The sequence below is a fragment of the Giraffa tippelskirchi genome, chromosome 3 (genome assembly GCF_054371585.1).
Source record: "Giraffa tippelskirchi isolate mGirTip1 chromosome 3, T2T-mGirTip1v1.2.pri, whole genome shotgun sequence".
Lineage (NCBI taxonomy): Eukaryota > Metazoa > Chordata > Mammalia > Artiodactyla > Giraffidae > Giraffa > Giraffa tippelskirchi.
Window position 1 is genome coordinate 1,790,547 of NC_137277.1, and position 12,648 is coordinate 1,803,194.

At 56.0% G+C, this 12,648-nt stretch overlaps 1 protein-coding gene across 3 annotated transcripts in view; it reads right to left on the reverse strand.

Annotated features, from left to right (window-relative positions):
- Positions 1 to 12,648, reverse strand: part of WIPI1 (WD repeat domain, phosphoinositide interacting 1) — a 30,111-nt gene that overhangs the window by 5,618 nt on the left and 11,845 nt on the right. For all 3 annotated transcript variants that reach the window (XM_081580827.1, XM_081580825.1, XM_081580826.1), the window contains exons 5-8: positions 4,953 to 5,050; positions 4,356 to 4,448; positions 3,792 to 3,862; positions 2,985 to 3,092 (exon numbers count right to left, since the gene is read on the reverse strand). In XM_081580827.1, the coding sequence (XP_081436953.1) occupies positions 2,985 to 3,092; positions 3,792 to 3,862; positions 4,356 to 4,448; positions 4,953 to 5,050 (370 nt within the window). The remainder of the gene's footprint in view (positions 1 to 2,984; positions 3,093 to 3,791; positions 3,863 to 4,355; positions 4,449 to 4,952; positions 5,051 to 12,648) is intronic.

Sequence of the window (12,648 nt, forward strand, 5' to 3'; positions counted from 1 at the left end):
AGACGTAATCGGCCCCTGGCTGCTGTAACGCAAGCCCAGGCCTGTTCTGGGCTTGTCCAGAAAAGAACAGGCCGATCTCAGAGTCAGGACCTTGAGGCCAGACTGCGTGGGAAGCCCCCAGAGCGAGAGGCTTGCACAGTGTCGGGTTACAGCCCTCGAGCCGCCTGGGTGGGCGCCAGGATGCTCACAGGTGGGGGGGTCCATGGGACCTGCTGCGCCCCCTGCAGCCACCATCTGCGCGCTATCCTGGGGTCTCAGCCAGAAGGGAGGGTGGGGGACGTGGTGGCTCCGCCATGAGCCAGCAGTGGATGGGACACACACCTGCATCTGTGCCAGGCGGGCAGACACACACCAGGGGCGACCTGCTGAGGCTGCAGGACAGACAGGGGGACATGGGATGGATGGGGGGATGCGGACGGATGGGTGGACACGGGACAGTGGGGACGCGAGACGGACAGGAGGACATGGGACGGACTGGGGGGACGCGGGACAGACGGACAGGGGGATGCGGAACAGACAGTGGGGACGCGGGACGGACAGTGGGGACGCGGGACGGACGGGGGAACACGGGACGGATGGACGGGGGGATGCAGGACGGACGGACGGGGGGGACGCGGGACAGACGGGGACGCGGGACGGACGGACGGGGGGATGCGGATGGGGGGGATGCGGGATGGACAGACCGGGGGGGACGCAGGACGGACGGGAGGACGTGGGACAGACAGGGGGACGCGGGATGGACGGACGGGGGGACGCGGGACTGACAGGCGAGGGGGACGTGGGATGGACAGATGGGGGGGGACGTGGGACGGACGGGGGGGATGCGGATGGGGGGGACGCGGGATGGACGGACTGACGGGGGGACGCGGGACGGATGGACGGGGTGACGTGGGACGGACAGGGGGATGCGGATGGGGGGGAGGCGGGATGGACAGACGGGGGGGGGATGCGGGCGGACGGAAGGGACGCGGCCCCAGCCCAGGGCCCTGGGGTTTGCTTCTCGCCGTCACTGCCTGGACACCCCCTGGGCCTTGGGGTCTCGTCCAGAGGCGCCCGGCGCTCCCAGGCCCGTGTCCTCCCAGCGTTCTGGCTTCGCGGACACGCCTGTGGTCCCCCTGGGCTCTGTGCTGAGGGGCCAGGATCTACAGAGGCCCTGGCTGCACTCAGGCCCCGCGTCTGAGGCAGACGCAGCACGGACGTGTGGAGAGAAGCCTGAGCGCATCTGCGAGGGCGCTGGGAGCACGGCTGGGGGTGCTCCTCACCGGGAGGCGGGGCCTTCGGGTCGCCTGCTCGGAGGACTGAAGCAGCCACGCCCTGGGGCTGGCGCTTATAAGCGCGTGGTCTCTGGGGCTGCAGTGAGCAGGAGGCTTTGCGGGGGGTCCCCAGGCTGGGCCCCGAGGCAGGTCTGACTCAGACATATCGGATGCAGAGACAGACGCGCAGCAGGACTCAGTGCCCTGGTGGACGAGGCAGGGAGGTCTGACGCAGCTAGACAGGAGTGTGTGCGCCACCACTGAGCCCCAACGCGGCCAGAGAAACACTGTTTCAGACGCCCTGACCGCTGTGCAGTGGGACGCGAGCGTGCTGCTTTGCGCCATGAAGTCTGTGACACCGACAGGCACGCCCCGGGCTGCAGCCCAGCACCGGCTCCGTCTCGCCTGCCCGTCCTCCTCGCCCAGGGTCAGCCTCGGGCCCTGGAGGCCCTGGCAGGGTCAGCCTCGGGCCCTGGAGGCCCTGGCAGGCGCGCGGTGCTGTAGATGAAGCGCTCTGGCAGACCCTGGGGATGCTGCTGGCTCAGATCCAGTCCTAGCAACACAGCGTGTCACACACCTGTTTTGTTTTTCCCGTGTGTGTAATGGTGATGCTCACACTGTCTTGCAGCCTGGTAAGTGTGCACTGGCATGATGTCTAAAAACAGCGTGCGCGTCTTCCTTTAAAGCATGCCTTATTGCTAAACGATGCTGACCATCACCTGAGCCTTCAGCGAGTCATAAATCCTTTTGCAATCCTCACACCAAAGATCACTGATGACAGATCACCATGACAAACAGAACAATCTCGCCAAAGTCTGAAATATGCTCAGGACGACCAAAACGTGACCCAGAGGCACAAAGCCAGCAGACGCTGTGGGGCAGTCAGCCTGGGTGGCAGAGCGGCCGTACATCTTCAGTTTTAAAAACGTAGCGGGGCGAAGCAGGTCCACACTCAAGGCTCTGGCACAGGGCTGGCCTGAGCATCGCAGTATTTGCAGCGAGACTGGCGAACACTTAGCTGGTTTCCCTCTGAGCCCAGCGCTACACTACAGGGAACCTGCTAGAGACTTAAGATGCACAAACGATCGTTGTTACTTCAGATTCGGCAGACGAGGGCATCGGAGTCCAGTCAGAGCAGCTCAGCTGCCTGCGGTCTCCTGCTCACAGGAGCCGGCGTGCGGGCTCAGGAGGGCAGCCCCGGATCCCCGGGGATCACCCAAGTCTGCCGCTGACACACTCACCATGTTGGTGGAGACAGCGAGTAACACAGGCTCGTGGCCTTAGCAGAGAAGTCAGGGGTGCTGGTCAGACCAGGACCCAGCTCCTCTTGTCCAGCGGTCCCCAGCCTTTTTGGCACCAGGGCCTAGATTCGTGGAAGACAATTTTTCCACGGACTAAGGGTGAGGGGATGGTGTGGGGATGATTCAAGCCCAGGTGGCATTAGTGTGGGTTCGATTCCTGGGTCGGGAATACGTCCTGGAGGAGGGCATGGCAACCCACGCCAGTGTTCTGGCGTGGAGAGTCCCGTGGACAGAGGAGCTGGGTGGGCTACAGTCCATGGCGTCACACAGCACTGGACACAACTAAAGCAACTTGGCATGCACGCAAGCACATCCCATTCACTGCGCGCTTCGTCTCCGGTTTAACCCCGCCGCTGGCCTGATGGGAGGAGCCCGGTCCTCGGCCCGCAGGTGCGCCGCGCTCTAGTCCCCCGAGCGTTTCCGGTCCTACCTGTTGGCGAGATGCTCCAGCTTGAAGATGTGCACGGTCTCTGTGTTGCTGGAGGCGCAGAGGAACTGGGAGTCCATGCTGAAAGCCAGGGAGCTGATGGTCACGTACCTGCAGACACAGCCACAGGGGGAGGGTGAGCCCAGGGATGAGCGAGGGGAGCGGCCTCCTGGCTGGAAATCAGCTTCATAAGAAAAAGACACCTAAACGTATCCCGAAGGGTCTGGGCGCACACAGACCTCGTTGCGTTGGGCTTCACTTCGTGATGGCTGCAGACATTGTGATTTTTACAAACTGGGGGCTCGTGGGACCCTGTGCGGAGCTCATCCTCTGGGGCTATCTTCCCCACAGCATGTGCTTGCTCCTGTGTCTCTGGGTCACGTTTTGGTCACTCTTAACATATTTTAAGCTTTTTCTTGATTATCCTATTTGTCATGGTGATCTGTCGTCCGTGATCCTTGGTGTGACAATTACAAAAGCATTGACTCACTGAAGGCTCAGGTGATGGTCAGCGTTGTTTAACAATGAGCCATATTTTAAAATTCAGGCATGTACACTGGTCTTTAGGGCTTCCCAGGTGGCACTAGTGGTAAAGAACCCGCCTGCCAATGCAGGAGACATAAGAGACTTGGGTTCTATCCCTGGGTCGGGAAGATCCCCTGGAGGAGGGCATGGCATCCCACGCCAGTATTCTTGCCTGGAGAATCCCAAGGACAGAGGAGCCTGCTGGGCTACAGCCCGTGGGGTCGCACAGAGTCGGACACGACTGAAGCGACTGAGCACGCGCAGACACACTCAGTGAACACAGACCTTTTCATCCCTCTCCGGAACTCATAGAGCTTCTGCCCATCGGGGACGGAGAACACGCGGATGACAGTGCCCTGGAAGAGAGCGGGCGGGCGTTTCTTCCTGCAGACCTGCCCCTCTGGGGGGAGCTTGCTGGATCGGCCTGCAGCATCTGACCCCAGAGAGGAGACACGGAGGGCGGTCTACGTGCTGTGTAAGCTGCTCTTGGAAGGTGAAGTGAACACCCTCCGTCTCCTGGTCCCTCCCCAGCCAAGCCCAAGGAGCTGGCGTGCTCCATCCGTCTGCTCTGGCTTCCCAGAACCCTGATCTGTCTGTGACGACAGGCACGCTGGTTCTCGGTCAGACCGCGAGGCTCTGGACAGAGTGGCTCATGTCCTACACTCGGAGGCCCTGGGTCTGCGGGGATGATAGAGGAGGCGGCACACGCAGGGGCCGAGGGCCTCCCTCTGAAGTGAGTTCCCAGCACTGGCGCCACGGCCCACACCCCCAGCAGCTCCTTGGCGCCCAGGGCCCTCCGCACCCCTGGCAGAGGGGGGCCCCGAGGACACGGCCCCGGGCAGCACTCACCTTCGCGGAGGCGCTGGCCAGCCTGGAGCCCGAGGAGTTGAAGGCGATGGCGGCCAGCGTGCCCTCGTGGGCAGCGATGGTGCAGACAGCCTTCTGTTGGCAACAGGGACGGCAGGGTTGATGGCGGGGTCCATGCCAGGGAAGCGGGGGTGCCGTCTACCTCCCGTCCCTCCTCCTCCCTTCCGAGACGCCCTCTCCCCTTTGCTGCCCTCCCCGTCACTCCACCGGGCTGTTAGGGTCTAGGTTCTGCTTCATGGCTGCTGCATTTCTATCCCTTCTCCTGCCCTCAGGGAGGCGGTGACCAGCCCTGGGGCTGATGCATCTTTGGGGCCCGGCGCCGTGGGTCTCAGGGGGCAGAGCAGGACTCGGGGCAGTGCAGGCGCACGTGTCGCAGGCCGCACCGCGGCCAGCAGGACACGCTTCACCCGTATCTCTCTGCCTCGTGGCGACATGGACACATGCCGACCGGCGCAGAGCGCATGACCGTCCCGTGCACGCCCAGGGCTGCGGCCAGCGCTGCGGCCCTCCCCACACCTCACCTCCTGGCCACGAGCTCGGCCCTCACCCGGAACTGACCACGCGGCCGCGCCGACTTACCAGGGAGTGTCCGTCGTAGAGCACAATCTCGCCTGTGGTCAGGCTCCCGGGATAGGCCACGTACGAATTGGAATGGTTGATGGAGAGCGCGCACAGACCTGGCGGGGAGCAGCCGTGAGCAGGTGGGTCCGCGGGGGCCGGGGGGGGAGCAGCCCCGTGGGCAGGTGGGTCCGCGGGGGCCGGGCGGGGGCCGGGCGGGGGGCAGCCCCGGGGGCAGGTGGGTCCGCGGGGGCCGGGCGGGGGCCAGGCGGCGGGCAGCCTCGTGGGCAGGTGGGTCCGCGGGGGCCGGGCGGGGGCCGGGCGGGGAGCAGCCCCGGGGGCAGGTGGGTCCGCGGGGGCCGGGCGGGGGCCAGGCGGGGGGCAGCCTCGTGGGCAGGTGGGTCCGCGGGGGCCGGGCGGGGGCCGGCGGGGAGCAGCCCCGTGGGCAGGTGGGTCCGCGGGGACCGGGCGGCGGCCGGGCGGGGGGCAGCCCCGTGGGCAGGTGGGTCCGCGGGGACCGGGCGGGGGCCGGGCGGGGGCCGGGCGGGGGGCAGCCCCATGGGCAGGTGGGTCCGCGGGGGCCGGGCGGGGGCCGGGCGTGGAGTAGCCCCGTGGGCAGGTGGGTCCACGGGGGCCGGCGGAGGGCAGCCCCGTGGGCAGGTGGGTCCGCGGGGGCCGGCGGGGAGCTGTCCGCACGCGGCAGGGCCGCAGCGCCACCTGCTGGGGAGGGAGGCGCCGCCCTGCACACCCAGACGCGTCGCCTCTTGTCATCAAAGGGCCCCATGAAGTGAGCTCCCAGGGAAGACCTGGTGCTTGGACACCGACCATGTCCACGCGCAGCTGAGGGATCAGAAGGCAGAATGCTTCCCCTGCGCTTCTCTGAATTGTACTCCAGGGCCCTGACATGACATCTGCCTCGCTTCCAGCTCTGTTAGCCTCTGGGCCATAAGCTCCTAACTGAAATAAAGGTCCCTACTGGGAAGGGACCAGATATTCCCATCTGAATTCAGAGTTCCAAAGAATAGCAAGGAGAGATAAGAAAGCCTTCCTCAGCGATCAATGCAAAGAAATAGAGGAAAACAACAGATTGGGAAAAACTAGAGATCTCTTCAAGAAAATTAGAGATACCAAAGGAACATTTCATGCAAAGATGGGCTCGATAAAGGACAGAAATGGTAAGGACCTAACAGAAGCAGCAGATATTAAGAAGAGGTGGCAAGAATACACAGAAGAACTGTACAAAAAAGATCTTCACAACCCAGATAATCACGATGGTGTGATCACTCACCTAGAGCCAGATATCCTGGAATGTGAAGTCAAGTGGGCCTTAGAAAGCATCACTACGAACAAAGCTAGTGGAGGTGATGGAATTCCAGTGGAGCTATTTCAAATCCTCAAAGGTGATGCTGTGAAAGTGCTGCACTCAATATGCCAGCAAATATGGAAAACTCAGCAGTGGCCACAGGACTGGAAAAGGTCAGTTTTCATTCCAATCCCAAAGAAAGGCAATGCCAAAGAATGCTCAAACTACCGCACAATTGCCCTCATCTCACATGCTAGTAGAGTAATGCTCAAAATTCTCCAAGCCAGGCTTCAGCAATACGTGAACCGTGAACTTCCAGATGTTCAAGCTGGTTTTAGAAAAGGCAGAGGAACCAGAGATCAAATTGCCAATATCCGCTGGATCATCGAAAAAGCAAGAGAGTTCCAGAAAAACATCTATTTCTGCTTTATTGACTATGCCAAGGCCTTTGACTGTGTGGATCACAACGCTGCTGCTGCTGCTGCTAAGTCGCTTCAGTCGTGTCCGACTCTGTGCGACCCCATAGACGGCAGCCCACCAGGCTCCGCCATCCCTGGGATTCTCCAGGCAAGAACACTGGAGTGGGTTGCCATTTCCTTCTCCAGTGCATGAAAGGGAAAAGTGAAAGTGAAGTCGCTCAGTCGTGTCCGACTCTTAGCGACCCCATAGACTGTAGCCTACCAGGCTCCTCCGTCCATGGGATTTTCCAGGCAAGAGTACTGGAGTGGGGTGCCATTGCCTTCTCCGGTGGATCACAATAAACTGTGAAAAATTCTGAAAGAGATGGGAATACCAGACCATCTGACCTGCCTCTTGAGAAACCTGTATGCAGGTCAGGAAGCAACAGTTAGACCTGGACATGGAACAACAGACTGGTTCTAAATAGGAAAAGGAGTGTGTCAAGGCTGTATATTGTCACCCTGCTTATTTAACTTCTATGCAGAGTACATCATGAGAAATGCTGGGCTGGAAGAAACACAAGCTGGAATCAAGATTGCCGGGAGAAATATCAATAACCTCAGATATGCGGATGACACCACCCTTATGGCAGAAAGTGAAGAAGAACTAAAGAGCCTCTTGATGAAAGTGAAAGAGGAGAGTGAAAAAGTTGGCTTAAAGCTCAACATTCAGAAAACTAAGATCATGGCATCTGGTCCCATCACTTCATGGGAAATAGATGGGGAAACAGTGGAAACAGTGTCAGACTTTATTTTTTGGGGCTCCAAAATCACTGCTGATGGTGATTGCAGCTATGAAATTAAAAGACGCTTATTCCTTGGAAGGAAGGTTATGGCCAACCTAGATAGCATATTGAAAAGCAGAGACATTACTTTGCCAACAAAAGTCCGTCTAGTCAAGGCTATGGTTTTTCCAGTGGTCATGTATGGATGTGAGAGTTGGATGGTGAAGAAAGCTGAGCGCCGCAGAATTGATGCTTGTGAACTGTGGTGTTGGAGAAGACTCTTGAGAGTCCCTTGGATTGCAAGGAGATCCAACCAGTCCATCCTAAAGGAGATCAATCCTGGGTGTTCGTTGGAAGGACTGATGCTGAAGCTGAAACTCCAATACTTTGGCCACCTCATGCGAAGGGTTGACTCATTGGAAAAGACCCTAATGCTGGGTAGGATTGGGGGCAGGAGGAGAAGGGGACGACAGAGGATGAGATGGTTGGATGGCATCACCGACTCGATGGACGTGGGTTTGGGTAGACTCCAGGAGTTGGTGATGGACAGAGAGGCCTGGCGTGCTGCGGTTCATGGGGTCACAGAGAGTCGGACCCGCCTGAGCGACTGAGCTGAGCTGAACTGGACTGGGATGGGATGGGATGGGATTTCCCACATGGTCAGTGGTGAAGAACCCGCCTGCCAGTGCAGGAAATCGGGTCCAGTTCCCCGGGTGGGGAAGAGCCCCTGGAGGAGGAGATGGCAACCACTCCAGTGTTCTTGCCTGGGGATCTCCTGAACAGAGGAGCCTGACCGGCTGTAGTCCATGGGGTCAAAAAGAGTCGGACTCGACTGAGCAAGTAAACGACAACAGTAACAGCAGTAAAAGGCCTTTCTGCGGGTGATGAAATGTCCCTTCGGCTGAAGGGGGGAGGCTGGGTGGTGGAGGGGTAGACCTGTTTAGAAATGATTTCGGAGCAAAGATCCTGCCTTGATGAGGGGAATACCCTCCCCCCAGCCAGGGGACATTCCCTGGAGGGCAGAGAACACAGTGTGTCAGCCATCCGGACAAAGAGAAGGAAGGGGACCTTTTGGATTTAAGACGCTTCAACGATATTTGGAAGCGTGAAGACACAATCAAACCACTGAACCAAACCTAAGCCATTTTTGTTTACAAGCGGATTCGAGCAGGGGAAGTGGGGGAGGACTCTAAGGGCATTTAAGCAAAGGATTTTCACAACATTGGTTTTGATGAACACAGGTGTTTGTGACAGAAGTGAATTCAGAGACTCCCCAGGACCAAAAGCATCACCTGAACAGGAACCTGGAGATCGGACAAGAGAGACATCTTTTTAAATAAAAAAGCTGGCTGATATCTTTGTTACAAGTGAGCCTGTTAAGTGGGTTTCTTATAAAAGCATAAGAAAAACTTTAGATCAGGCTAAAATGGACCTGACCCTAATCTGCTGGGCAGAAGAGCAGAGGTTTGAAAAAAACAAAAGCAAACGTCAAGAATGGGAACCAAGGTCCTGCCCCCCTTGGGCTTTGCTGGGGACTCGGCCAGCGCTGTGTCCTTGTCACCTGCCCCACAGCCACGGGAGGGACGGACTGACCCTGCGCCCTCTCCCGAGGCTCCCTGCAGTCCGCCTGCCTGGACAGGGCCCCCCGGCCTTAGAAGAGACCACCCACACCTTCCCATTTTTGCTCTGAGAACCCCAATGCTCCACGTTATGTGGGGAATTTGCAATCGAAATGCAATTGCCATAACAGCTAGCCTAGGCAGGCAGAAGGTGTTCTGGCCTCACGGAAGTGGGGAGGGCAGACAGTGAGATCGGTGGCCTGCCTAGTGAGTACCCTCCCAGAGGGGCCCTTAGCAGGGAAGATGCTGTGGTTGAAAGTGGGCCTGAGCAGCAAACCAGAGCAAAGAGTTACGATCTTACAAATGCAGCTGGTGACTCTGCTGAAGGGCCTGAGCACATGGGTTACAAAAGAAAAAACAGTGTTAATTGAAACCACGATGAGATGCCGCCTCGCACCCACTAGGACGCCCATAATCAAAAAGACAGGTAATTGGAACCCGCGTACACTGCTGCTGGGAATGTAACACGGCACAGGGTGGAGCTCTGGAAAACAGCCTGGCAATTCCTCGAAAGGTTAACATAGAATGATTATATAATCCCCAGCTTCCACTCGAGAGAAATTAAAATGTACAGCCTCACAAAAACTTACACACGAATGTTCACAGCAACGTGATTCATAATAGTCAAAAAGGGGAAGTACTCCAAATGTCTATCAACTGATGAACGAACAGATAGAACCTGGTATATTCTTACAATAAAATAGTATCAAAAAAATAATAAAAAAAATAGTGTCAGACAGTGACAAGAAATGAAGCCCTGATACGCGCAACGTGGATGAGCCTGGAAGATACTGTGCTGAGTGCAAGAAGCCTGTTCACAAAGACCAGATCCTGTATGATTGCATTTAATTCCACTTACATGGAATGTCCAGAAATAGATAAACCTATGGAGACAGAGAGATGGTTAGGGTCGCCTAGGACTGGGGGCAAGGGGGTGATGGCTACGAGTTAACGGGTTCTGGAGGGGATTGATGAAAACGTTCTCAAGTTGACTGCAGTGATGGTTACAACTCTGAATATAAAAGCTACTGAAATGTATGCTTTAAATGGGTGAATGGTGTGGCATGTGAATTGTATCTCAGTGAAGCAGTTGGGAAGCTGTTTTAGGAACGTCTGGCTGAGAGAGACGGCAGATGTGGGTTCACGACCTGGTCTGCTGTCCCTCGTGTACCTTGGGCTGGGTTATCTGTGCCCCTTTCCAGGCTTGATTCCGACCCCTGAAATGAGGGAGTCTGGGAGCTGTGGGGATCCAGCCTTTTTTCTAGCTTTATTGTTCCAAGAACCCAAGTTCTCATTAACCTACTTCCTCCACTAAAAATATCGAGGCCCATCTCTGGCGGGGATGGCTGGGAGGCCTCTGAGCAGAAAGACTTGGACAGACCTTTCAGAGTCTGTTTTCCTTTTTAACTGAGGTGTAATTGACATAGAACATTACATGTTTCAGGAGTCCCGCACGATGATCCAATATTTGTATATATTACAAAATTATCACCGTGATAAGTCCAGTTAACATCCTTCACCACACACAGTTACAAACATTTATTTTTTTTTCTGTGATGAGAACTTTGAAGGTCTGTTCTCTTAGCAACTTTCAAACATGCAGTGCAGTATTATTAACTATAGTTTCCACATGGAAGGGAACACCGCCATGATTTATTTCTTTTTAACTGGAAGTTAGTAGGCAGTGGCACCCCACTCCAGTACTCTTGCCTGGAAAATCCCATGGACGGAGGAGCCTGGTGGGCGGCAGTCCATGGGGTCGCTCAGAGTCGGACACGACTGAGCGACTTCACTTTCCCTTTTCCCTTTCATGCACTGGAGAAGGAAATGGCGACCTACTCCAGTGTTCTTGCCTGGAGAACCCCAGGGACGGCGGAGCCTGGCGGGCTGCCGTCTATGGGGTCGCACAGAGTCGGACACGACTGAAGCGACTTAGCAACAGCAGCAGCAGCAGTACCTTTTGACCCTGTTCAACCATTTACACCCCCCTTTCCCTGCCCCTGGAAACCACCAACCTGTGCCTGTGAGTCTGTCTATGAGCTTGTTTTCTCTGAAGAGTCTGCACACAGGTGAGACCTTACGGTATTAGTCTTCTTCTGCCTGACTGAACTCACTCAGCATGATGCCCTCAAGGTCCATCCACGTCATTACACTGGCATGACCTCATTCTTTTTCACAGCTGGTTAGATTCCATTGTATCTATGCCCCACACCTCCTTCTCCGTTCATCCACCGATGGACGCTGAGGTGTTCCCACGTCTTGGCTGTTGTAAATAATGCTGCTGTGAACATACGCCTGCAGATATCCTTTTGAGTTAGTGTTTCCATTTTCTTTGGATAGATAACCAGAAGTGGGATTACTTATGCTCTAGTTTCAGTTTTTAGAGGAAGCTCCGTACTTCTTCACCGTGGCTGCACGAATGTACACTCCCAGCGACAGTGCAAGGGGCCCCCCTTCTCTCCACACCCTCGCCAACACCTGTTATCTCGTCTTTTTGAGAACAGCCATTCTGATAGGTGTGAGGTGACCTTCAGAGTTTTATATAAAAATGTAAGCTTCCCAGAAAGGAAGGAAGCTTAAACTTCTTCAGCTGACACGGAACTTCCTGTAACACCTAATGGAGAGGGAGTGGACCCTGGATTCTGATAAGGAGGGACAGAGGGTGGTGGCGAGGGCGGGTGACCCCGAACCCACACGCCCGCCTCTGGCCTGCACCTCGGCCAGCCCAGCTGAATTTGGCCGAGGAGCCTGCACGCTGGTCCTTGCAGACTTCATGAAGGTCCCTGGAAATGCTGACTGTGAGCTCCTTCGGTTTTGTGTGGTCCAGTTCTCAGACAAATCCAACCAGCTCTGAGAATACACCTCTGTTTCTTGTGAAGCCCCTGAGGAAGTAGGACGATGTTGCTACAGATTTAGGGATTCCTGTTCTACTAGGCTTCCGTTTCTGTCACAGGTACCCCCTTTTGTAGGAAGGGAAATGTGCCTTTTCTTTGATATTATTTTACAAGATAAAAGAGATAGTACAAAAAATTTGTAGAGCCTAGAAATTATAAAGGAAGAGGAAAGAAAGCACACATAATTCTACAACCTGGAGGCTTTTCACTGTGCTCAACATTTGGGTGTATTTTCCTTTGACCTTTTTTTTTAAAAAAAAAACATACATACATACATACATATATGTGTGCGTATATATATATATATATAAAGAGTTGGGTTTTTATGTGGCTTTGGGACTTTAGACTTGACACACATTTTCATAGATCATGGTCAGCTATAATTCCACCCAAATGGTCTGGCTGTAAGCCTTCTGCAGCTGGAGAAGAAATGCCTGCTTTCCATTCAAGAACCACTGGCCTCTTCAGCTGGAATAAGGAGGTCCTGTGATTCTAAGTCATTCTTCCCTTGGTATTTACAGTTGTTGTTATTGTTTAGTTGCTAAGTCGTGTCCAACTCTTTGAGACCCTGTGGACTGTAGCCCACCAGGCTCCTCTGTCCATGGGATTCTCCAGGCAAGAATCCTGGAGTGGGTTGCCATTCCCTTCTCCAGGGGATCTTCCAGACCCAGCGCTCGAGCCCGAGTCTCCTACAATGGCAGGCGGATTCTTGACCTCT